Raw genomic sequence first — 26,217 nt, forward strand, 5'->3', positions numbered from 1 at the left:
CAACTCTGCCAGATATATGACTAGAAGGGGTGTCATATCCAGACCCAAGGCCCCAGGGCGTAAATGGGAACAATACAAGAAAATGATTGCAAAAAAAACAATGAACCTGATAAGCGACCATGATGTAAGTGAATTTGTGGAGGCTGTTGTCACGGACGACTAGTCTGGCGATGTAGAGGTTGATGAGCATGCTGAACAGGGCGAGGAGGGGGTTGATGACAGACTGCACATTCTCTATCACCCCCATCTCCTCACTGTACAGGGCAAACAGAGCCCCAAGGTCCCCCACTGAGTCTAAACGGGCAAAAATAATCGACTGCACTTCAAAAAATTAAATCAAGAATGTCCAAAATATTCGTTTTTTAAAAACAATTGTTTTCTTTACTGCTCCGTTCCCTCAATTTTGACTGCCAATTTTTCACAGGGCCAGTCCTTACCTCTATAAAAGCATTTTAAGACATCCATCTTTGGTCGACCAACCCTAACGTTTTTCCAAGATACCCCAAATATTTTAGGCTTGAAGGCGCGCTAAAATTGCAACTGTGTGGTTCAAATCTTCACACAGAACCCTTCATCTGTTCTGGTTCAATTTTGCACTACTAGCATATTTAGATTGAGCGATCAGAAAATTTTTTTAAATCGTTTTCCAGGTAAGATATGCTTATAGTTCGGTTAGAGGAGGATATAGGGGGGGGGGGGGGGAGGGGGGAGTTGATGAGAGGGAATGTAGGGTGACGGCCGTCTTTTTCCCCCTCCCTCAATTTTTCGACAACTTCGCCGCCCTTGGCTGTTTTTACGACGCTTGCTTTTGGCCAATTAATACTAGGCCAACCAGTTTTCTAAGGGCGCATTTGGAACAAATTATGCTAATTTGAGAAGTCAGAAAAATTCTCAATAACCGCATTTTTTTTCAATTGGCCAGGAGCGCAAATTTTTTTGTCGCAATAGGGCCTCCTCTTACTAAGGCAAATCCTACTTAGAGAAACTAAGAGAACTCACCTATTAGACCGTCTGAACTGTTACCGTCAACGTGATTTGATTCGTTCAAACCGGTTCTCATCAAGTCAGCCATTTCGGACACAGGAATCTAAATTATGAAAAAGGTCAAAACGGAAACCAAAACAAGAAAAACCTAAAAGTCACATTGATGTTTAATTTTTTATACTTGAAAACTCAACAAACAATAACGCCATAGTTGGAAACAAAAATAGTGACTTATATCATCTAAGCCAAAAATACGATCAATGTTAAGTTTTTTCTACAAGTCACGAGTCAAAAACGCAACGCGTGAGGTGGCACTGAAAACCAAATCTGTCGAGCCAAAAATATGATCTCAATGTTTCGTTTTTTTTTTATTCCGGCGACCCTCTGCGAATCGTAAGATCGCACTTTGAATTAGAAAAAGAAATCTTCTTGTTGCACATAATTTGTACCGTACCTTGATGTTAACAAGCTGTTGTAAACTTTGAGTTTCAGTCAGGAAGGATTGACTGAAATAAGTAAAAATTTTAAATTTAACAGACAGCAAAAAATATGTCTTCTTTTCAACTGAGGCTGAAAAAAAAAGACAGCAAACGCAAGGAAAAGAGACAGTAATTTACTTTACTTCGAAGGGAAAACTCGAATGAAATTTATTAAGTAAAAGCTTATTCTAATTGGCCAGACGCAGAAGGGTTGAAAAAAGGAAACAGCGAATTGGAATCACCAAAATTTCTTCTTTTTTATTAACTTTTTAAGATATAAATAATCTAAACAAATCAGCAGGTCTGCTGGTATATTTAACATTAATGGCTGAAAACTAAAAACGAAAGACCAATTTTTGACAAATCACCTATTGTACTTAAATTTCATATCAAATGACCCCTTTCAATAAGCCCGCGATTCAGGTGGTTTAGTACGGTTAAATCCGTGGATAAATAAATTGAAAACTTCATCTTAATTACGGTTTATTGTACGTAAATTTGGTTGCGTAGCATAAAACCTCTCATTCTGAGCCTTCTGCCTAAAAAAGCTTTTCCCCAAAAGCTGCAAAACTCAAGAAATTCAGAACCAGAATCGTTCTTTGATGTTTTGGGAAAAAAATATGTGCGACTTTTGATTTGTCCTTTTTCGTGTGTATACATGCGCATAATCTTCTATGGTGGTCAACTCTATATTCATAAGTCTTTACTACTGAATGATCTTCTTTCAATCAGTAAAAGTATCGAAATTAAGGAGAAAGTACGCGTAGGTAAACTTTCTAGGGGGGGGGGGGGGGGGGGGGTGGAATTCTTAACGATTAGCTTGCACAATGCCATTAAAAGAGTAGGACATGGTATTACATGAATAGCGGAAATTTGCTTAAGTTGAATGCCTGCTTCGCTTCACTGCACTCACTGAGGTACGAATGAAAAAACTCACGTGGATCGTAGTGGGCCGATAATCAACTTTTCCTTATTAAATTTTAGTTACATGGGATAGGCAGGAAATTATAATTGGGTCACGCTAAGCTAATTGGTCACATTTTACAAAACTTCGATTATGAGGTCGACATTGCTAAGTTACATTTCACTGCTACAAAACTAGATAAAAACGCAATTTTCATCGCCTCTAAGTTTAACGCTACATCCTGAAAACTTCTCTGATAGATATCTTATTTAAAATTTTCAGGGATTCGACCACCTGCCGACCCAAAAGGTCCCCCCTTTGGTACTTTTTAAGAAATCCATTTTTGGCCGACCGACTCTAAAGTTTTCGTAAAGGCGCCTTTGGCGCCAATATATTCTAATTTTGAGGGGGGAGCGCTTTTTTGGTCGAAATTTTCCAAAAAATGTCTGAAAACGGCCAAAACAGGGTCTAAACCGTGCTTAGGGAGAGCTCTCAAAAAATCAATTCGGTCGACCTAAAAAACGGTCGACAAAATTTTCGAAATTTTTGTCCCCCCCTCGAGAAAATCCTAGATCCGCCCTGGATAAAATTATTGAACTTTTTAAATATTGATTTTTTCTGTTTTTTATCTCGACTCCCCACAGGCTAATCGTATTGTATTATTGTATTGTATTGTATAATTGTATTCAGATGGCCAAAGTTCCGTCAAAATGACCATTTAGGAAATCGGTATTTGTCTGAAAATATGCAAAAAAAAATATATAATTGTAGATGCCTAACTTACTTTTGTTCAACGCTTATGTCTAGTTCGTACGTCATCATACCACGCGCAAAAAAAAACACATTTTGAACAAAGCAGTCAATACGTTTTTATCAATCTGGTTGGTGGTTTTCTTGTTGCAGTCACGGGACATAGAAGTTCAATAAAATTTTGTTAATATATATTTTTTGGGATGCCCTATGTCCATTAAGTTGAAAACCGTTTGAAATTTTGGGCTTTTAAGGTTTTGAGCTACGTCCTCATCCAGATTTACTTTTACATTGAAACGAATTTGAATTTGGTTAGGCTCTTAGACAAAATCTGATAAAATTTCAGCAAACTTTTTTATAAATTGAAAAATCTGATTTAATTTTTATTCCGTAGCTGAGTTTTTGTGTAATAAATTTCAAGCAACGGAAAGTCTAAATGAGGGCCTAGATCCTTAGTTTTCCAATAAAAATTTTCAAATCCAAAGTTTGAAATTGATTAAACTGCTCAAAAATTTTTTTTTGTGACACTCAGAACACCTCTCAAAAAGTTTTCTTAAGTATTGCAATCGACGTTTGCAACGCTTTTTTACAGGTTTTTACTCGGGTATGATCTAACAAACAGTTTCATCTATATGAAGTCCAAAGTTCAACTGTGAATTTTGAGTAGATATTGAGAAAGCGGCACAAATGTTTAAAACAGTTTGGTGATTTTATCATTTGAAAAAAAAGTTCAATTTTCATGTATCATGACTGTACTTGCATAGCAGGCGACCAATTTTTTTATGTTTTGAATTTGAGTCATTATGTTAAATTTAGTTTGGCTGGTTTTTTTTACCCATATTGTAGAAAAGACCCAAATGTGCAAAAAAGCGTTATTTAAGTTTTTATTTCTTCATTGACTCAAAACTTTGGTTAATCTCATAGTTTATTACTGCGAGGTGAAATTACAAGCATAAATTTTACAACTGTTATTTCGTATTTGCTTTTGCGGCAAATTTTCTAGCGGAAAAATTCGAGAACACTGCAGCACATCGAAACAATTTTTTTTGTCTCAGTCGTACTTCGATTTCCCTGAAACGTACTTCGATTTCGATATATAGTCAGGGGACATAAAAATTGCAATGATGTTTGCTCTATAAAAAACCAATTATGGCAAATATGCTTCTTTCAACCAAATTGGAACGATTTCTAAGACGGATTGATTCTCCGCTTATGCGTTAAAAGCGCGAAATATATCGCGCGTTAATTGTCCCAAATTGGCCAAAATGGCAATCTTTAAACCCCCATAACTTTACGAAAAATGATCACAAGTAAAATATGTTTTCAAATTTAAGCTCACGACAACAATACGTTTTGATTGATTAAAAACTCCGTTAAAATGGCCAGTTAAAAAGTCGAAATTTGTCTGAAGAAAAAAACCCACCCCGAGCACAAATATTCCGTTACTTTCGTTACAAAAGTCGGAACAATAACTTTTTTTTCACGTTTTTGTCTTTTTCCCTACATAAAAGAAAAACCTTGTTTTGATGGCTTAAATTACCAAGTAATTCATAACTAGCGTCGGATGTATTCTTGCTGTGAAACATCCTCCCAAACATTAAAATGCTCAATTTGTTTTATGTGAAGCTAATGAGCTAGATTTACAATTTACCCAACGGGAAAATGGCAGACAGAAGAATTGAAGTTACTTGGTTGGTCGTCAAAAACAGTGTTTCGTCGTCAAAAACAGCATTTCGTCGTCAAAAACAGTTAAATTTTTAGGTATAGTTTTGCGCGGATGATCAAAAAAAGAGATCAGAAGAACGGTTTCAGTCAATCTTTAGGAAATTTACTGCTCCGATCCAGGTACATAATGAGTAGTTATATCTCTCTGAATTCGCCCAATTTTCTGGTATAAAAGCCCATTGTATTATGATATCTGTTTTGTGTTTAGGGTGATGTTTCCACAGCAAGAACACCTCTGAAATTAGTTACTCACTGTTTTACGCCTTAATTTTACGCCACATTTCTGAATTTTTATTGCGGCTAGCTCACTCCAATTAGTTTTATCTATCATGTGCCAAAATTTCATTCTCAACCAAATGAAGGGAAAACGACAAATACGCGGAGAAAAAAATTGTTTATTGTACGAAAAAAAAGCTCTCAATTAGCCAAATGGCATGCTTAATTGCACCACAGGATAAAATAAATTTATAAAAGGGTCTATATCTTTCCTCTTTCATACTTTGAAAGATAGGATAAATTAGAGCTCAGTTAATCATCTGACTAATTTTCTAACACAATAAAAAAGAATATCGTGAAGCCTTTTTGAGTCAAGATTCGCGATTATTTTAATTTCATTCTTTCATTCGATTTTAGCGTAATTAATTACCAGAATTCCAGCGGCCATTTGGGGTCTGTCGTTGTTCAAAATGAGCGGTAGGGGTTGCGTGTAATTGACAGAATGAGCTAATTTGGAACGAAGAGAGGAGGGCACGTCAATTTGTTCGACTGTTGTAAAATTGATCAGCACCTCAAATTGGCGCCATACTTCACTTTTCAGCATTGTTCACGTGCGGCGTTCCTCTTTTTGTCCTCGGGTGGTTTCGTGCGTCGCAGAAGATGAAGTTCTTTTTTGCTTCTTCTAACTTTGATCAAGCCTGTTTTGCCAATTCAAGTTTCGGTATGTCGGGAATTTAATCTAGTGAGCAAATCCATTTTGGTGATAGCTGAAACAACACGAAGTGACAAAAAAGGAAACATTGATCTAATCGAAAATGTTTTTGAAAACTTTAAAAAAACGCGAAGATCTTCCACCATATCAACTAAACCGGGTTGAACCGGCTCACCACAGCGAAGAAAAACCTAATTTAACACTGGCTGAAAATTGCGATGAAGAAACATAACATTACTTTTTTCAAAAATAAAAGGGAGATCTTGCTTTTGTCAAGTTTTTCGTATTAAATCAAGAGTTCTCATTAATAACTTATTATTTAACTCGAAATCTTTTGAAAAAGCATTTTGTGTTTTTTATGTTAGTCCTTCACCCCATCAAGCATTGCATCAAAAACTTGCTTGGTGACAAGGGTTACCAAAACAACATAAAAAAGCTATTGATACATTTTAGACAGTTCGAGTTCAATTTGAAATACACTTAAGCTGTCAATCTCATTGTTGAACGTTATTTCGTTGTTCATTCTCCAATTCTTTTGCCTCTTTCCCGTTGATTGAAAAAGTCTTAGGACAATTGAGTAAAAAATTTTCGGAAGCTATAACAATCTCATTAACCAAACCATTGTCTATACATTCTCCATTTTTAGTTCGGCTTTTTGAACGCACTCTCCTACCCGTACCTTGTAAATACTCTATTTCAGATTTGAAAAAAAGTTCACATAACGTTTGAATATTTTATGAATGGGTTAATTTGAGTGTTAACAAATCAGCCGAAGTATCAACCAACCAAAAACACGCAGAGTGTATAAACCAGCCAAAAATTTACATCATATGAAAGCAATTTGCATGACTTTCAAAACGATTACTTAAATATTATATACCACTAACGTAATTTTCGCTAGTTGATACCTGGGCTAGTTCATACACCGTTAACTTCGACCTAATTTCCAATCTGAGTTAATTGTTCCGACCACTGAAAATGGGTAGGAGCTTTGTATTCGGGTGTGTTTTATTTCTTCTTCTTTTTTTGTTCATTTTTTTGTTTTTTACGCAAAACAAGTACCACAAATAATCATGGGACAGCAAAAAAAAGTTCCACGCAAAAAAATTCTGCTAAAAAACTTGAAAACAATTGTCACTTTTTTGTTTTTTCTTAGCAATTTTTTTGACGAGCATTCTGTGCTAATTAAACAGTAACCGGCTATGATTGTTTTTGTTTTGGTTGTTGCTCGTATTTTGAAGTGACAAAAATCTATTTCAGATCTAAACTTTCGATCTAAAGTTCCGCTTTTGTTGGTTATTTCAGATTTCAAAAAAAAAAGATTTCTTCTGACGTAAATTGGCTTTATTAGGTACTTTAATACTTTTAAGTTTCTGCTAGACGCTAGCAGATTCTTAGCAAAACCATTCAATGTAAATTACAGAAAAATTATTCCCCAGAAATTGGGTACATAATATTAAAGGCACGAAAGCATTAAAAAAACTTAAGCTTACATAGATAGATTAACCATTACAAAACCTAGTTGTGTACAGTTTGCAAAAAATGGATTTGCTGGTTTTGGATCTGAAAAGTTCATGTCACCAAACCCACATTCCTTCAATCTTTTTATTGGCTGCCAGGTGGACAAGAATTTTGAAACCTGGTGGAATAGAAGCATGAACTCATTTTTTAAAAATCATCAATGTCTAAAAAAATGACTAAAAATTTGAAACGAATACGAATAATTACAAAGTTCATAAAAAGTAAAAACGAAGCACTCGATGAACCGAAAAAATAAATATCACAATCAAAACTGGAGTAATGCTTCTTCATAGTTTTTGTCGAGATGGAGTTAACTGTTCAGTTGGAAACACTCATATGCAACTTATCGTGTTCTGGGCAAAAACACCGACAATTGTTGCAAAAACACCGACAGGAAAGCAGCTTCTCAAAAAAAACAAATAGGCTATCTAATCTTCTGAGAACAAAAAAGATTGCTACAAACTACGAGTTCGCTGAAGGTCAGAAATTGTTGAATTGCTTGTCAAACTCACACAATCTCATTGATTGAAACCTAACGAAATGGTTTTTTTTTTCAGGCCAAAATAGGTAGCTCTACTTTTCAAGGTCAGACTGAAGGTAACGGTCCTCAAATTTGCTACAAAATTTGGTCCAGTAAATTTAAGCGTGCCGAGACGAGTTTTGAGTACTGATTCGCTTCTTTTTGCTACCTTTTCAGTAGTTTACTACCTCTTGTTTTGTCCTGAAACAATATTATAAAATGCATTTTGCGTTGAGTTTTAGCCAGTTCTCTTGACAGTAATGCTTCATGTAGTTTAAGTTGCATATAATTTTCGAAAAAATTGCTCTATTTGTGTCAAACGTGTTTTTTTCTTAAAAAAACTGTCAGAGACGCACAGATTATCAAAGACTCTATTATTAAGAAACTCGAGAGCAGAAAAGCAAAAAAATTTTCAGCATGATCCGCGATCAACCTTAAAAAGAATTCATATTAGGATATTTATGTCGAATTAGCTTTTAACTCATTTTAACTTTTCAACTTTATTTTTTTGGTAATTAAAAGTATATTATGTATGATACTAAAGAATGAAAAGTTAAGCAAATGAAAATCATGGAAACTTCCCAGGTTGACCAAAAATGCTTGTCATACAATTCTCATAAATGGGAAATTTCTGTTCATACAATTTTATACAATTCCATGTGTACAGAAAATTGTATGAAAACTCTATTATAAGCATTTTTCCATAAAAGGAAACTGTATGATAGGTGTTTTCTCCATAAACAAACAACTTGTTTTTTGTTCGTAAAATTTATTTTCTGAAAAATTTTGGGTTGTGCTTGCAACCGAACACAAGTGACAAGGACCTTGGTTACTCAAAGCACCAAAAGTTGGACGGTCTTACATTTACTATGCATAAAAAACGACCGGATTTGTCTTCCTGTTGTCTTTCACAAATGATATAACAGAAGTAACAAAATTTAATTTTTGGCAAAATTTTTCAGTGATGATTATTTTTAGTTTTTTGGATTTTCAAATTATCAGACATTGATCAAGGCATACATAAACACATCATACAAAAGAAATTGCAATTTTCAGCCTTTTTTTAAAAAAAATTTGTAAGTGAAAAGAAAAAAAGCCAATATTATCGTATCCAGGACTACGTTATGCTCACAAAAAATTGAATTTTGCATGCAAAGAAAAATTTTCGGAAAATGTTTGTTTGCGTACAAAATTCAATTTGCAGTTGAAAAAAAAACCGAAAAAAATGGGGCAAAAATTCAAAATTACTTCAATGTGTCGCCATCAAAAATTTTGTGACGCCATCAAAATTTTGTGTCGCCATCAAAAAATTCCAGTCATATTATTTCCATATATGGAAATTGTACGGAAAAAATTTTTTCCAAAAAAAATTAAATCAGTGTTTTGTCACCAGTCTCAAAAAGCCGCAGAAATGGTTTAATTTTTTTTCTATTGTTTTTCGAAAATGTATGAAAATTGCATGACAAGCATTTTCTCCATACACTTGATGTATGGGTTTGTATGATAATGGTTTCTGTTGTATGGAATTATATGATAAGCTTTTTCGGTGTATGGAGGGCAACCCGGGTTGTTGACTTTGAGTTAGCTAACAATTTAAATTTGACCGCTCTTAATATTTTGATTTTTTGACGTTTAAATTTTTAGATAAATTTTAAAATTAAAATAAAATTATAGTTGTAAGTCTCTAAAAAAAGAACAATTAGGTGCTAATGAAAGCATTAGATGTGTTAAAGTCAGTAAAACTGCTTGGTATTCAAAGCTCTCAAATGATACCTGTGGTAGTTCTCAGATGATGCCAGTTAAAATTCTAGATCAAAACAAGGATCCAAAATTGTACATCACATCATTGCTTAAGCTATTTAATTTTCTCAGTAACTACTCAGATTGCGCTTCTGCCCTCTTGATGTGTGGGATGGGGGTTGAGAAATTAGACGATAAGCAATTTAGACGGAGGCACTTAAGAGGAACTTAGAGGTTTTTGCAAAACTGCAATTGTGAGAAAACAGACGAAATTAAAAGATATTAAAATTTGCAGACAAATTGCTAGAGAAAAAAAAATGTTTCCGAAAACAGTTGACTTTCGGTGGCCAAAAAATTTTACATGTCAATTATGCATAATTTTTTCATATCAAAACTCTCCTGTAGTACTCGGATTTAACATTTTATGTTCATTGAAATTAATTGTTTTGATAGGTATTGTCTTTTTATGTTCTTTCTGTATTTGTGAAACTTGACTGTTAAGAAAAATTTTGTTGGCCTTTTACTTTTCATAGCAGTAACGTCTAAAATACCATATCTGCAAAATATACTCCGTCTAGTTTCGTTTTTGTAGCATCCGTCTAATTTGCTTATCGTCTAATTTCCTAGGCCCCACGTATGTTTGATTATCTAATAAATTGTTTGTTTTGAAGCCTTGTTTGTTTTGCTTTCAGTTTTGGACTCTATAGCTCAAAAGGGTAGTAAGCGTGGGAGGGGAAGCATTTAACGTCTTCGTCCAAACAAACCTGAATTTCTTCCTGACTACCACATCTCCACATAAGCTGAGCTCGAGACCATCAATTTTAGCTAGTACACAATTAGTTTTGATGACAGTTGCCACTTCTATTGCATCTCTGTTTTCAGAGCAAAAACCTACGATCTTGGTAGATCTCACCAAAATCATATTGAGGCTTCAAAAAAACAAGGCAATCTTGCCAATATCTTGCATGAGTCTTGGATATCTTGCTTGATCTTGCAGGTTAACTTGGCAAGATCTCGCATGATCTTGTCAAAATTTTCCAAAGTTGGAACCCTGGGAAGCACATTTTTGCTGAAATTGGTAAAAGTACGTTGTAAACATGAAAAAGTTTTTTTTTTCTAAAAACTACAGAAGACTCAAAAACTCAATGTCCCCTTTCTAAGGAAGACGGTTTGAGCCTTGGTGCTATTCTCGACGAGCGTAACTTGAATCAACTTGAAGATTATTTGGTTTGTCTGCGCAAAATTTACTAGAAAGCATAGTGGCTTGCATTTTTAAGCAAAAAGTAACGGGTATTTTTATGTGAGACCCTGACTTACAGCTCATGATACTTTGTTTTGAAGTTTAAGTAGGAGATTAATCAGATTATATCTGATTAACCAGCTAGAGAAATATGTTTCATGGATGAAATTCTGCGTGAAATTGACCAATTACAACCTGCACTGGAGTTTCTTGTATAATAATTGATTATATTGAAATTTCGTTGTCAGCTTCTATAAATTTTTTCAAAAAAAATGTATTATGTTTGATTAAAAACGGATCAAAAAATTACTTTTTCTCAAATCAAAATAGTCCATTGTAGTCGATTTTAATCAATTATAACGGACTAGAATCATTTTTTTTCGTACATTATTCTGAAACTTCCGTACTCTTGTCGTCCCTCCAGGTAATGACACCACCTTTTAAATCTTATCGCTTATATCCCCTCATCCATTTACAACACCCCGCCCCCGTTTACATCACCCGTTTAATCACTCCACCCTTTCTCCCACGTTTGCACCCCCACCCCACCACTTTTGCACCCCCATTATAATGACACCTCCACCAAACATTTCCTTCCCCCACGTTCCATTCCCCCGCACACGTGTACGTGTACCATCCCCCCTTTCTCTTCACAGGGCGATCGAGAACGGAGCAGAGACGGGTTGGGGGATAGAACAAGAGTTACAAACTCGAATAGAATATTATTGAAAAAACATATAGAAGATATAACCATTATAATCGATTGCAATGGTTTTTCTATGGGTTGTTATTCGTTATAATGGGTTTTGATGGACTGGGTTTTTTTTGGAAAAAATCATATATGATAACAATATAATTGATTTCCTGAGCCAACTTTCTTGCAACAATAATGCATTATGATGACATCATTTCAGAGAGCATTTTTCAACCATAAATCAATTTTATCCATGAATCTCCGGTGTGGGAATGTTATAAATAAAAAAAGAAAACAAGAACTTTTGGGTTACAACAACGATGAATCCTGACAATAAACAAGTCAACTACCCAAAAAAAAAACACAAATTGGCTATCAAATCAACCTAGAATCATAAAGAGGGCAATAAAAATAGTTGGTAACCAAGAGTTAGCTGGAATTTGAACACTGCTGAATTGGTTATCAAAGTCACACCGACTCACTTGTCGTTTCCAAAAGTATCAGAATATAAAACATATGAGAATAAAATGCTATATTCAAGTTTTGTCTATTCAAGAAACTTGGAGCAAAAAATAATGTTTTCCGTTGAATTTGTTTTTAAAACACCAATTTTTGATGAAAAATCATGGAAAGGTCTCTCTTTTATGAAATTTGTGCATATGTGAAAACATTTCGGCAAAACTTTCATCATGGAGCGCAACCATTTTGAATTTAAAATAGCAAAATTTTGTTTCTCTCAAGGTCACTGGTTCTCCTACCCGATGCCCACTGAAGTCACTGGTTCTCTTAACGTATAGAAGAGAAATGGGAGAAGTGTTCATTGGGAGCAATCTTCAATGGGAAAACTTGAAGATGAAATGAAGTTGAATGTAGTTTTTAACTTTATTAGCGTTGTTGTTCCGACTTTCGATACGAAAGTAACGGAATATTTGTGCTCGGGGTGGGTTTTTTTTTCTTCAGACAAATTTCGACTTTTTAACTAGCCATTTTTGACGGATTTTTTAAATATCATTCGAAAGTTAATTTTGTCCTGAGCTCAAATTTGAAAAGATATTTCACCTGTGATTATTTTTTGTAAAGTTATGAGGGTTTAAAGATTGTCATTTTGGCCAATTTGGGACAATTAACGCGCGATATATTTCGCGCTATTAACGCGTAAGCGGAGAGTTAATCCGTCTTAGAAATCGTTCTAAATTGGTTAAAAGAAGCTTTTTTGCCACAATTGGTTTGTTACAAGGAGCGAAATCTATCCTTTTGTACTTTATATGGCGTGTGGGGGGATGATTTTCATTAAAAAAGTTTCAAATTTTTGAAAAAAAAAGTTTCATTTTAATTTATTACTTTTAATTTTTTAATGATATTACTGCTCTATAAACCTTAATGGGCAGTCGGAACATTCAGGGTTTCGCCCTGATACGAGCAGTCTTGTTGTTCCGACTTTCGATACGAAAGTGACGGAATATTTGTGCTCGGGGTGGGTTTTTTTTTTCTTCAGACAAATTTCGACTTTTTAACTAGCCATTTTTGACGGATTTTTTTTGTATCATTCAAAAGGTATTGTTGTCCTGAGCTCAAATTTGAAAAGATATTTCACCTGTGATCATTTTTCGTAAAGTTATGGGGGTTTAAAGATTGCCATTTTGGCCAATTTGGGACAATTAACGCGCGATATATTTCGCGCTAATAACGCGTAAGCGGAGAGTTAATTCGTCTTAAAATTGTTCCAACTTGGTTCAAAGAAGCTTATTTGCCATAATTGATTAGTTACAAGAAGCTAAATCTATCTTTTTGTACTTTAAATGGCGCGTGGGGGGATGATTTTCATAAAAAATAACATTTTTTTTCAAATTTTATTACATTTAAGTTTTTAATGTTATTACTGCTCCATAAAACATTAAAAGGCAGTCGGAACATTCAGGGCTTCGCCCTGATACGAGCAGTCTTGTTTTATATATGCATAATTTTAGGGAAATTTTGAAACTTTACATCTTTAAATTAGCTTTTTTTCTTCCAGAAATAATTAAAACTAGGGGTCTTATGCACTAAACGGCCCAAAATCAATGTTTCTATAGCTTGAGCTAAAAGTTATGCGGTCAAATCTGATTGGCCCATTCAAACTCAAGCAACACGTTCAAGCGTTTCAGTCAACGTTTCCAGCAGATAAAAATTTAGCCGAAATTAAAGAAAATGTACAACTTGGTCACATAATAAAATCATTTTCACGTCAATTGCAAAACTTTGCTCAGACAAGAAAAGTTCGGTGCAGAACAAAAGTTCTTAGGTTTTGGTAATTTCGGCTAGCAATTTCATCTGCTTGAAGTTTTAATTGAAGCGTTTTAATTGAAGCGTTGTTGAATTAGTCAATCAGATTCAACCACATAAATTTTTAGTTCTATGAAAAAATACTAATTTTGGACCGTTTAGTGCATAAGACCCAAAACTAGAAAAAGAATAGCCTAATTACTGAAATAAAATGGATTATAATGGATTTTCTTGACAAAATAATCGATTTTACTGGGGAAAGAATGGATTATGATCGATCATAATAGATTATAATACATTTTTTTATTTTAAAAATAATCAAATTTAATGGCCAATCGATTACATGGTCTAAATTTGCCACAATAATGGATTATAATGACAACATTTTGAACAAAATTTTTCCATTATAATCCAATTTTATCCATAAAACTCCGGTGCGGGCATAAGCAGATCATTAACCCTGTGTGCCTTTGCCGGACTTGCAGTCTTAAGAATTGAGGGATCTGTTATTGACAGCTCGTTTTCTACGCCCAGCGATCGAAGCAATATGCTTTTGAAATTGCCATTTACAAGATTAGCGGAGGTTGGCTGTCGATAGTCTCGTCCAGCAGAGTAATAATTGATGACCCTTGCACGCTGTCTCAAGAAGGACTAGATCATCTTCATCAAAGACCTTGAGAGATAAAAATGAGTTCATTTTTCGGAAAGTGTTTTCTTGTTTTAGTATTTATAGTAAGCAAACTATTGAAAGCGAAACTAATCTATTCGGTGCCGCACAATGAAACCATGCGGATGGCTGATTCGTTTAAGTTTTTTTAAACTTTCATTTGAATGAATCAGTCGGAAAAACAAACGATGAAAATTCAGATAAAACAGATATTCGCACCCAGATGGTGAATCAACTAATGGTCACAACTGCCTAATTATTCGGTGTTTGAGAAACAAGATGATTGAATCTGACGCTTAACTCGTTTGCCAAAATAATTTTCTACAGGGTTCAATCAGTTCAAAACCTCGTCAAGGCGAAAAACGGTCAAAGTAGAGTTAAAACTGAAGCAAAAAATGGGCGCACGTTATATGCTAGTTCATAATGTGGACGTGAAGACCGGACAAGTTAGGATGTTGAGTTTTAGATCGAGGCGAGAATTAGAAATTGTATTGATTGAGTGTTACAACTGAAATATCAAAAATGAGCAGCTTTTAGCAAAGTACGTTTGCTTGCCAATTCGTTTTTTCTTAGGTTAAACCCAAATTTATCAAAATAAATCCAAAAGTTCACAATTTAAATATAGCTAACCAACAAATAATAGTTCATTAAAACCAGCACATGTACACTAGTGTCGATACTTTGTTTTTTCAACGTTTCAGATCACAGCACAACACTTTTGCGTGGCTAGAAAACGATACAAAACTCAATTTTGGCAAGAACTGTTTTCAAGATATGCAATTGAACTCTTACATAATGCCAATTGCCCTAGATGGATACATTTTTCATGATGCCTTTCAGAATATAGTTTGTACAGGTAAGGGTTTTGGTCAAAGTTTCGGTCAACTTTATAACCAAACACATAGCGCAAACAAACCGCAAACAAAACTATATGCAATCGGATAGTTTATCAAATTTATGGCAGAACAAAATTCAAATTTAATTTCTTCTAGGCCACTTTAACATATCAATAAATCTTATCTCACAATGAACTTTCATGGATAAAAATCAATTATAATATGCTCTAAAAATAAAGGATTCTAATTGATGAAAATTTGATTATACTCTAGTTTTTTTTGAAAAATTAATGTAATCCAATTTAATCCTTCCTTGTCTCCACTCCCATGTTAAGCCCCTTTTTCCGTGGACTTTATGAACAAAAAATCGACTATTTTGTAAAATAAAAACAATATAATGGATTTTTGAATATTGAAACTAATAGATTAAAATCCCGTAAGAATCCATTTTCATGGATAGATGGGTCATGAAAATTGATTATATGGTTTAACTTTGTTGCCAATATAATCCATTATAACCATTTTTTTTCGATTTGGCTCTAATAATGATTTGAACTTTGTTCAGAAAACATATTCGAACTTTATATCACATATTGTTTTATTGCTTATTGTTCCGACTATTGAAAATGGGGAACTTTGTATTCGAGTGTGTTTTAAGTTTTTTTTTCATGTAAAATCAGGTATCACAAATGATAATCGAACTAGGTTGAGTTAGATATCATATTAACGCCCTTTCAGTCGTGATTCGAACCACACTTGAAAAATTTCAAAAATTTCCCCAGAGTCAAGAAAAACCGGTTTGAAAAATTTGACTTTATGTCTTTATTCGAACGAATAAAGCAAACGAGCAGGTTTTTTGTTTTCCACGCAAAATCAGCTACCATAAGAAGTATTGAGGCTGGGCTGAGTGCTTTATTATATTAAAACTGTTTCAGTCGTAATTTGAACGACATCAAAAATTTCAAAAAGTTTTCCCGGTGTCCAGAAAAGCCGGTTTGTAGTTTTTGATTTTTAGTCTAAATTTGAGCGAGTGACCAGGCTTACATTAGCTTATTCATGCTTAGTTTAAGCCTTGGAAATTTAGTTTTACTCTGATGATATTAAGCTTAATCTTAGGAATAAAAAACTTGAATCTTTGGATTCCTTTTAGAGTATAGTGTTTTTCTTGTTGTTTTTGTTTTTCTTGTTTTTTGTCTTTCCAAATTTTTTTTTCAAATTGCATATTTTGCAATGACTGACAAAAAGTCTTAAGCTCTTTTTTTTCGCACTAATCCAAAAAAAATGACACTAATTGGAAAAATAATTTTGTTGTATTTTTTTAGGACTGGTCGGAACATTCTGTGCTACTTGCACAGTAACGGGCTATCCTTGTTCCGTTTTGTGATCATTACTTTTTAAAATGAATCTTTGTTTAACTGCGTCTGAAAATTTAACTTGTTTTTCAATTTTATTAAAAAAAGTCCTTAATTTCTGAGTTCCATACGTTCTATAAGAGTGATAGTTTGATTGTTTGTTAAGGTTTCCAATAATTTTTATTGAATTTGTTCATTTTAGGCTTCAATCAATAAAAGAAAATCGCAGTGTCTTAACTTTTTTTGTAACTTAAGCAATGAACAAAAATTTATTGAACGATATCCAAGCTTGTTCAACTAAGAATAAAGTTTTTCAGGCGCTTAGTTTTTTGGGTTGAACCCTTCGTTTCAAAAGTGCTCTTAAACATTAATTTTTGGCAATGCATAAAAAACACAATTGTTTTTTTTTTCAACAGAACCTATTCAATGTTCACTGCAGTCCAAACTGATCACTAGCGCTCGGTAGTTATCCCATATTGTCCAAACTGAAAATTTAAAAACCCCAACGCAAAAGTTTGAAAAAACACCTTTTGACAAAAACTAACGTGGGAAAAGTGTCTTTATTTTTGAGCTTCAGGCATAAATTTTTTCAGGCCAATCAAAAAGTTTCCAGAAAAAGTGATGGCCAAATTGTCTGGAAAAAAATCACCCAAGCATACATGTTTGGTCTTTTTTTCGTCTTCTATCAAAAATTTCAAAGTTAAAAACAGTATTTTTTTCTTAGTCGTAACACTAAGTTGAAAAAATGTTGGAAGCATTCTGATTTTGAAACAAATGGCAAAAAATTTGAGTTTTTTCACACCCATACATTGTAAATATGCTGAATCAGATCTGAAATAATCTGTTCCAGATTCGGTTTTCATATCTGAATTAGGTTTTAAAAGATTAAAATAACGCTTGGATATTTAAGACTGGTTTATTTCAGATCTGAGATTTAATTTTTCTTTGTTATTTCAGATCTGAAAAACTTTTTAAAAACATTTTAAAACGGTTGAAAAGCGGTTTTGTTTGCAAAACAAAAGTTTGTATATATATTCGAAAGTTTTTTACCGCTAATTGATTTAAATGAAAATTAAGAATTAGGAAAGAGCAAAGAAGAAAGAACTCAGTTGGTTTCTTAAATTGTATATATTATAACTTAATAAATAGTTTTTCAGATATAATTTCAGATCTGATTTTGCGTTTTTCAAGTTTATTTTGATCTGAAAACTATTTTTTTAGATCTAAAATTAGATCTGAATTGTAAAATTTTTCATCAAAATCTCAAAAACTAAATTCAGATCTAAGAATCAAAAAGAATCAATATAGAGTTTCATATATTCTGATGAAAATCCGCTGGGTGCTGACAGTCGAGGTGTAGAAATTGTTAAGGAAAATCAATTTTTCATAAATGTGCCTGGTAAGTTTTATTGTAATTTTTGAATCATAAAAAATGCTTCATGAAAACTTAACTTTGAAATTTCTCTGCTTGATGGCGACTGTTCACAAGTGATTAGATTGAAGATAACTTTATCTCGATTGTCTTCAAAATAGGTAATAATTGAATAATGAAAAGATCTTTGGGAAATTATTTCACCTCTAGAACTCACCTGTTTTCTTCTTCAGGGTACAAATAGTCTGATGAAAACCGTTTTAAATTAACTGAAAAAAAAAACATCTTTATGAAAATAACAAAAGATGCATACATTGTTTCGATCTAACTCTTTCAAAACAATCCGTTATTATAAAACCGAAGAAGGTTTGACGACCAAAGTAAACAATAATTTAGAACAAAATAACATCATAACTGCGCCTTTAGCCTCTTCCAATTGTAGATTCACTGTTTAACATTCAGAGCTAAAAAAAAAGTAGCTCTATAAAAGTCCACTAGCCCCAAAGTATATCGATTTGTTGGCAAATATTAAAAAAATCATAATTAAAAAAGATCATGAAACGTCATAGACCAAAAACGGTTCAAGATCGGAAGTCAGTTTTAATGACAAAACTGGGCCTCAAAACCTCCTTTGAAACACTCCCTTGAATAGATCAAAAATTTTGGGTGGTCATCCACTTCTATTGATCATACTTCGCCTGGTATCCGCTCGGCGGTGCGTAATTGTTAGTTGTAATGTCTTTTTGAACTTTGATTTATTATAAAATAGCCTCATTTGAAATTTTCAAGGAACCATTGGCTTGAGTTCTGAAAAACCTAACCTACGCCAGTCTTTAAAAAATAAAAGGTATTTGGATTTGCTGTTTGTAAGCTTCACAATGATGATAAGATATTGGATTGATAATTTTTAATATTAATTTAGAAAATATCTACTGAAAAACGAAAAATTTTGTATGAAGCCAGCTTTTGAATAATTTGAAAAAAAAAGTGGAAAAAATTTATTGAACAGCTTCAAAACTATTGGTCACGTAAATTTTCTGAAAAACTGTGATGATACTTCCACCGTATTTCACTCTGCCGTTTTTGCGGCGAATTTTGCCGGAGTCAGAGCGGACTTAAAAATAGACCTCCCTACCCGACCACTCCTCTCCAAAAAAAGGAAACAAAAAAGAACAGGAAATAAATTAAATTGAGCCTTCAAAGACTTAGCGGAAGTTCAGCCGACAAAAATTAAATTGAAGAAAGATAATAAACCGTTTCTGGATCTTTTCCATTGCACATCCAGCTTAACTATAAAAAGATTAAGCTGTAGCACTATAAAATTTTTAGCGATCAAAAGAGGCAATAAATTGCTGGGATTTTCATATGCCAGAAAAAAAAGTTTTTTTTTGCAGAAGCTTTATGTGTGGCTTTCCCAATGAAAATGAATTAAAAAAAGCTATCTAAAAGGATGCCACTGAAAAAATTAAACCTCAATGTCAGCACAAAAAGTGCAAAAAAGCGCATAGTCTCCTGCTCAAAACAAGAGTCTAACAAGATTTGGCATTTTTGTACAGTATTGTTTTATTGAACGATATCCAAGTTTTTTCAGCTAAAAATGATTTTCTTTGGCGCTAAATTTTTAATGAAATTTTGTGTCCAAAGTGCTTTAAGCCATAAATTTTAGCTCATTTAAGAAAAACTTAACTGTTAATTACAACAGATTCCCTTTAATGTTCGTTGCAGCCCAAATTGATAATAAGCGCTCAATTATTACTTCAAATTGTCCAAATTGAAAATTAAAAAAAAACACCTTTTTTTAGAAAAATCACTTTTAACGAAAGCTAACGAGTAAAATGTCTCTTTAATTTTTAGCTTTAGACATCAATTGTTTCAGGCCAATAATAAAGCTTCCACAAAAACTGATGGCCAAAATATTTGGAAAAATCATGCGAGCATACTTATTTGGTCTTTTTCCTTGTCGACTATCACGGATTTTTTAGTTACAACCAGCAGTTTTTTTTTCTTAGCCGGACCAATAAATTAGAAAAAAGTTTGAAAAAAGTGTAGTGTTGAAATCAATGGCAAAAAAGTCTGAGTCATTATTATTTCACTCACATTGTAAATATTCCAAATCGGATCTGACATAGTCTGTTCCAGATCTAAGTTTCAGATCATAAATTGGCTGTGAAAGTCTAAAGTAATGCTTGGATAGCTCAGGACTGGGTTATTCTAGATCTAATTTTTTTTTGTTTATTTCAGATCGGAAGCAAAAACGATTCTAACACAAACTTTGCTATTTTAGGTACTTTTATGTTTTATAACTTCTGCTAGCTACTAGCAAGTATTTCAGCCCGAGTCTAATCCGAGATTGTTGAAATATATTTCCCAAAGCATGAGAAATTTTTATGTCAGTTGGATATATCTTCTGACAATTTTTCAATTGAATTTTTGAATTGAAAATGGTTGATGACAATTTTTTTTGCAAAACAAATGTTTATGTAATTAACCGAAATCTTTTTCATTGCTGACTAACCCAAATACAATTGTGTATAGTAGAAACAGCAAAAAAAAGAAAAACTCAACAGGTTTCTCAATTTGTATTTAAAATAGTTTAACAAAGGGTTTTTCAGATCTAATTTATGATCTGATTTGTTGTTTTCCAAGTTTAACTAGATCTCGAAATTTCTATTTCAAATCTAAATTTTAGAAATGAGTTTTTCAAAATCTTATCAAATGTGTAATAGCAGTTTCAGATCTAAGAATTATTTTCAGGTAGAAAAAAACCGGACAATGTACAGAAGTTCCGCTGAGAACTATAAAAGGATTAAGCTGTAGCACTATAAAGTTTTGGCAATCAGAAGAGTTTATAAATTACTGGGGTTTCAGAAGTTTTATGTGTGGCTTACCTATTGAAACTGAACAAAAACAGCCACTTAAAAGCTGCCTCTGAAAAAACCTAAGCCTCGATGTCAGCACAAAAAGTGCCAAATAAGCGCTTAGTCGCCTGCTCAAACCAAGAGTCTAAAAAGATTACACTTTTTTGTACACCATTGTTGTACTGAACGCTATCCAAGTTTGTTCAGCTAAAATAAACTCTTGCCGCATATTTTTTATTATAAATTTTTGTGTCAAAAACGCTGTAAAACATAATTTTTGGTCCACTTCAGAAAAACTCGATTGTTTCTTACAACGGTTTCTATCTAATCTTCGTTGCAGCTCAAATTGATAATACCCGCTCAATTATTATTCCAAATTGTCCAAATTGAAATTTAAAGAAAACATTCGGAAAATTTTGAAAAATCACTTTTTAACAAAACTAACAAGGAAAAAGACATCAATTTTTTTCAGGCCAATCAAAAAGCTTCAACAAAAACTGATGGCCAAAATGTATGAAAAAACCCATCGAGGATATTTGTTTGGTCTTTTTCCCCGTTGACTATCATGGATTTTGTAGTTACAACCCGCAGTTTTTTTCATAGCCGATCCAATGAATTAGAAAAAAGTTTGAAAAAAAGTGTAATGTGGAAATCAATTGTAAAAAAAAGTTTGCATCATAATTTTTACAGACCCATACTCTGTAAATACTCTAAATCACATCTGACATAGTCTCTTCAAGATCTAAACTTCAGATCTGAAATAGCTTGTAAAAGTCTAAAGTAACGCTTGGATAATTCAAGATTGGATTAATATCAGACCTGATTTTTTGTTTTTCTTGTTTAATTTAGATCTGAAAAATCAATTTGATACGTCAGTTTTTTACATCTTTTGACCAATTTTCAATCTTTGTAAAATTTTAAAATGGTTGAAGCTGTTTTCTCTCTCAAAAAATTATTTGTATAATTAATCGAAAATTTTTTCTTCGCTAACTAATCTAAATATATATTATAATTTAACAAAGGGTTTTTCAGATCTTAGATTTTAGATTTGAGATTTTTGATTCTTCAGGAATTTTAGATTTGAGTTGTTGTTTTTCAAATTTAATTAGATCTCAAAATTTCTACATCAGAACTAAATTTTAGATTTGAGTTTTTTAAATTCTTCGTCAGAAAAATGAAATAACAAATTTTAGATCTAAGAACCAATTTAATTAAGAAAAAAAAGAATTCCAGACAATGTACAGAAACTCCTCTGGGTAAGGGCAGTTAGGATTGGAAAATTGTTCTAGAAAATCAATTTTTCATTAATTTGCCTTGTAAATTTTGATGTTTTCTTTATCATAAAAATGCATGATGAATATATAATTTTGAAAATTTTTTGCTTCTTGACGTCTGTTCAAAATTTGACTTTTGTGATAACTTTTCTCGGTTGACTTCAAATAGCTAATAACCGAATAGAGAAAAGATGTTTGCGAAATTATTCACCTCTAAAAATCACCTGTTTTTTTCTTCGGGGTACAAATAGTATGACTGAAAACCGTTTTAAATAACTGAAAAAAAAATATCTATAAACTAACAAAAGATTCATATGTTGTTTTGATTTTAATCTTACAAAAAGTTTAATAAACAAGCGGACAACCAAAAAAACAAGGCTTTGGATCAAGTATAGCAATATAACTGCGCTTTTAACTTTTTCATATTATAGATTCACAGTTTGACAACCAGAGCTAAAAAAAACAGTTCTACAAGCTTTTTCTAGCCTCAAAGTATATTGGTTTGCTAGCAAAAGTTCATATTTTGTTTCAAATATGATCTTGGAACGTCATAGGCCATGAACGGTTGGGAATCGGAAAGCATTTTTGCAGGCGAAAAATTGGCCTCAAAAACCCCTTTGAAACACAGAAGTGATTAAATAGATCAGAAGACATTGGGTGGTTACACGCATCTATTGATCATACTTTGCCTGGTATCCGCTCGGCTGCGCGTTACTGTGAGCTCTGATTCAAAGCTTGAATTTTAATTTATAAAATAGCCTTGTTTGAAAAATTCAAGAAATCGTTGGCCTGAGCTCTGGTAAAAACAAATCTACGTCAACCCTTTAAGATTTAATACCTAATTGGACTTGCTATTTGTAAATATCATATAATAAGAAGCTTCTTGAGTCTCGATTGTGTCTAGTGTAATTTGATAAAATATCTACGAAAAAAAAACATTTGTTATAAGGAGCCAGTTTATGAATAATTCGAAAAAAAATTGGAATAAAAATTGTTGGGCAGTTTGAAATTTATTTGGTCACTGTTTTGACACCATCACGGTGTTTCACTCTCCCGTTTTTTTTCGACAAAATTTACCGGAGTCAGAGCGGACTTAAAAACAAACCTCCGTCCTCCGTACCCCCCCCCCCCCCTCCTCCATAAAAAGGAAACAAAAAAACAGGACTTAAATTAGATTGAGCCTTCAAAAACTTAGCGGAAGTTCAGCCGACAAAAACTAAATCTCATCTACAGCTAATCCTATAACTAAAAAAGGATTAGCTGTAGCCCTGTTAAATTTTGTCGATGAGAAGTGGCTATAAGTTACTGGGGTTTTCATAAGCCAGAAAATCTTTTGCCTTTGCAGAAACTTTATGTAAAGTATTTACCTATTGAAAATGAACAAAAAAAATTACCTAAAATGCCGCCACTGGAAAAACTTAAATCCCTCCTAGAAAATTCCAAAAAAGCGCTGAGTCATTTGCTCAAACCAACGGTCTAACAAAATTATATATATATGTCCTATTTTTGTTGTTGTTTTGTTGAGTATGGCCTTTTGGATTTTTAGTATTTTCGTGGGAAAGCATAGTAAGCGAAAAGTATAGAAAAGAGTAACAGGTTGAAGAATTGTTTTTTTGAGCTTTAATTATTTTTCTATACTATTTTTCATATCGTTTTTCAACATGTAAAATGTATGGAGAAATATGATAGACAGTCCTATGGGAAAATATTCACACAAAGTTGGTCGTATCAAGCCGATGTACTGTAGGCTCATTTGAAAATGCCAGTTAGAAAAAAGAGAAAAATTTCAAATAAAAGTAAAAAGGATAGCCGGTTACTCTGGAAGTAGCATAGAATGTTCCAACCATAGTCTTAAGAAAATAACGGTTTAGAACTTTTTTTAAATTAGTATAATTTTCTCTGCTTGGTGAGATAAAAAAACATGTGTGAAGTTAAAAAACATTAAGGGATTTTAGAAAATCATAGTAAAATAAACAAATTGTACGGAAATTTTTGTAGAAAAATGATTAGAAAAATTTTGACAAACGATTTTTTTTTTCAAAATTTTTGCAAAAAACTTTATTTTTTGAAAATTTTGATTCCCAAAACGAAACTAAAAAACTCCAAAAACTAGTTTACTTGCTCAAAGTTAGGTTTCAAGGTCTTGAATAAGGCATAATTCAGCTGTTGTTAGCCTGCTCGCTCGCTTTATTTTTACGAATTAAGTCGAAAAATCAGAAACTTTAATTCGGTTTTTCTCGACACTAGAAAAAAGTTTAGGATTTTTTTAAAAAATGGATCGAATCACGACTCCAAGGGCTTTGTTGTGATATACCACTAAACTCATTCCAATCAAAATTTTTGATACCTGATTTTGCGTGAAAAACAAAAAAGAAAAAAGCTAAAACACACCCGAATACAAAGTTCCTCCCCATTTTCAATGGTCGAAAAAAAAAGGTTAAAATTCTTCAAAATTGTTCCTCCGCCAGCTATAATAAGAACAAAATGATAATTTTGGTTTGGAATTTTTTTTATAAGATTAAGTATCGTGATATATTCCAGTGTGTAATTGTGGAGTGCAATTTTTTCGGGCTTAACCAATAAAAGAACAAAATATAGGGCGTTAGTTGTAGTAAAATGCAGTTTGTTCGAAGCCTCATAACTTTGCGAAAAAAGCTTTAGACCTTTTTAAAGAGCCCCGACAAATAAGTTATTCAAAAAGTTGATGTGAAGAAAATTAAATCATACCTAGCATGAGTATTCCGACTAAAATAAACAAAAACTGTATCAGAGCAAACGATATTTTTTTTTATAAATCATCCCCCACCCACTATTTACAGCACTAATCGATTTATTTGGAACACAACAAATAAATCGATAGACCAAATAGCATGGCTCAATTCAATTAGGAACGATTTCTACGGCGGATTGAATCTCGGCTTGCGCGTTAATAGCACGAAGCATATCGCGCGCTAATTGCACGAAACATAAATTTAAACCCCAATAACTTTACGAAAAATGATGCAGATGAAATATCTTTGTAATTTTGAGCTCAAGACAACAATATCTCTATCAGATGATACAAAAAGTTCGTCAAAAATGGTTGGTTTAAAAGTTAAAATTTATCTGGAGAAAAAACCTAAATGCCAAGTTGGGACTCTTTACACCCACATAACTATAAGAAACATTTTCGCAAGTGAAGAATTTTTTAAAATTGAGTTCAGGACAACAGTGTTTTTTGATTGACAAAATAAAATTGGCTCAAATACTCCATCATTTTCTCCAAAAGTCGGAATACAACAAAATTCCATGATAATTCGAACATATATCCAGCATAACAAGATACACGTTTCCTGATGAAAACGGTATGTCTTCAATGAACTAAAATTTACTGCTTCTTTCACTCCATAAAATTCTTTTACATTTATTTTTTCACATTTTTTGGTTGTACGCAGTGTATAATTTCTTATTGAACAATGTCTTTTTTTGTTGCAAATTTCGGTAACCCGTTAAAAAAATTAACAATAAAATCAGTCAGTTTTCTCATTAGTTCTCAAAATTATCTATAACTTATCTTAAAAAATGAGAAAAAAAACTATACTTGCAAATATTTTGTACAGCAAAGACAGGCGGTATAATTTTTCTATTCAAAATAGCTAGTTAAGAAGTCGAAACTTGTATGGAAAAAAAACCAGCCTTCGAAAGTCGGAAGAATACAATTGGCCCAGTGAATTCCGAGTTATTTCAATTGAGATCGTTTTTTGGGCTAACCTATTTTGGGTCAACTTAACAAGAAAACACTTCTTAAGTATTTGATGAGGTGAAGTATTTGATGGGCTCATTAATACAAGTATTTGATGGGCCCATTAATACGCCCACTATTTTGATTAAATCGATAGAAAATTAAGCGAACTCTTCAATCCCTTTTTGGAAAGACTTGAATTTAATTCCGGAGAGGTAGCTTTATAATCGGGAAGACTGACAGAAAGCAAATCGAAAGAATGTAAAAAGTGAAATAATTACTTTTTCAGCACATTTCTGTCAAAATTACCATAATGTATGCATGAACTAAGTGGTATAAGCAGACAGTATTCTGCTGGTATAAATAGGATACATAATTATCTGTAACACT

At 32.8% G+C, this 26,217-nt stretch overlaps 1 protein-coding gene across 2 annotated transcripts in view; it reads right to left on the reverse strand.

The window, feature by feature from the left end:
- The window catches only part of LOC134856946 (mu-type opioid receptor-like), a 104,577-nt gene that overhangs the window by 14,739 nt on the left and 63,621 nt on the right, over positions 1 to 26,217 (reverse strand). The window contains exons 2-4 of one of the 2 annotated variants that reach the window (XM_063873240.1): positions 5,489 to 5,825; positions 1,000 to 1,087; positions 107 to 294 (exon numbers count right to left, since the gene is read on the reverse strand). In XM_063873240.1, coding sequence (XP_063729310.1) covers positions 107 to 294; positions 1,000 to 1,087; positions 5,489 to 5,662 — 450 coding nt within the window. In that variant the 5' untranslated portion in view covers positions 5,663 to 5,825. Of the gene's footprint in view, positions 1 to 106; positions 295 to 999; positions 1,088 to 1,438; positions 1,606 to 5,488; positions 5,826 to 26,217 lie in introns of those variants that run through there. The other variant, XM_063873241.1, reaches the window with a different exon arrangement.

This window comes from Symsagittifera roscoffensis, chromosome 1 (assembly GCF_963678635.1).
Source record: "Symsagittifera roscoffensis chromosome 1, txSymRosc1.1, whole genome shotgun sequence".
Lineage (NCBI taxonomy): Eukaryota > Metazoa > Xenacoelomorpha > Acoela > Convolutidae > Symsagittifera > Symsagittifera roscoffensis.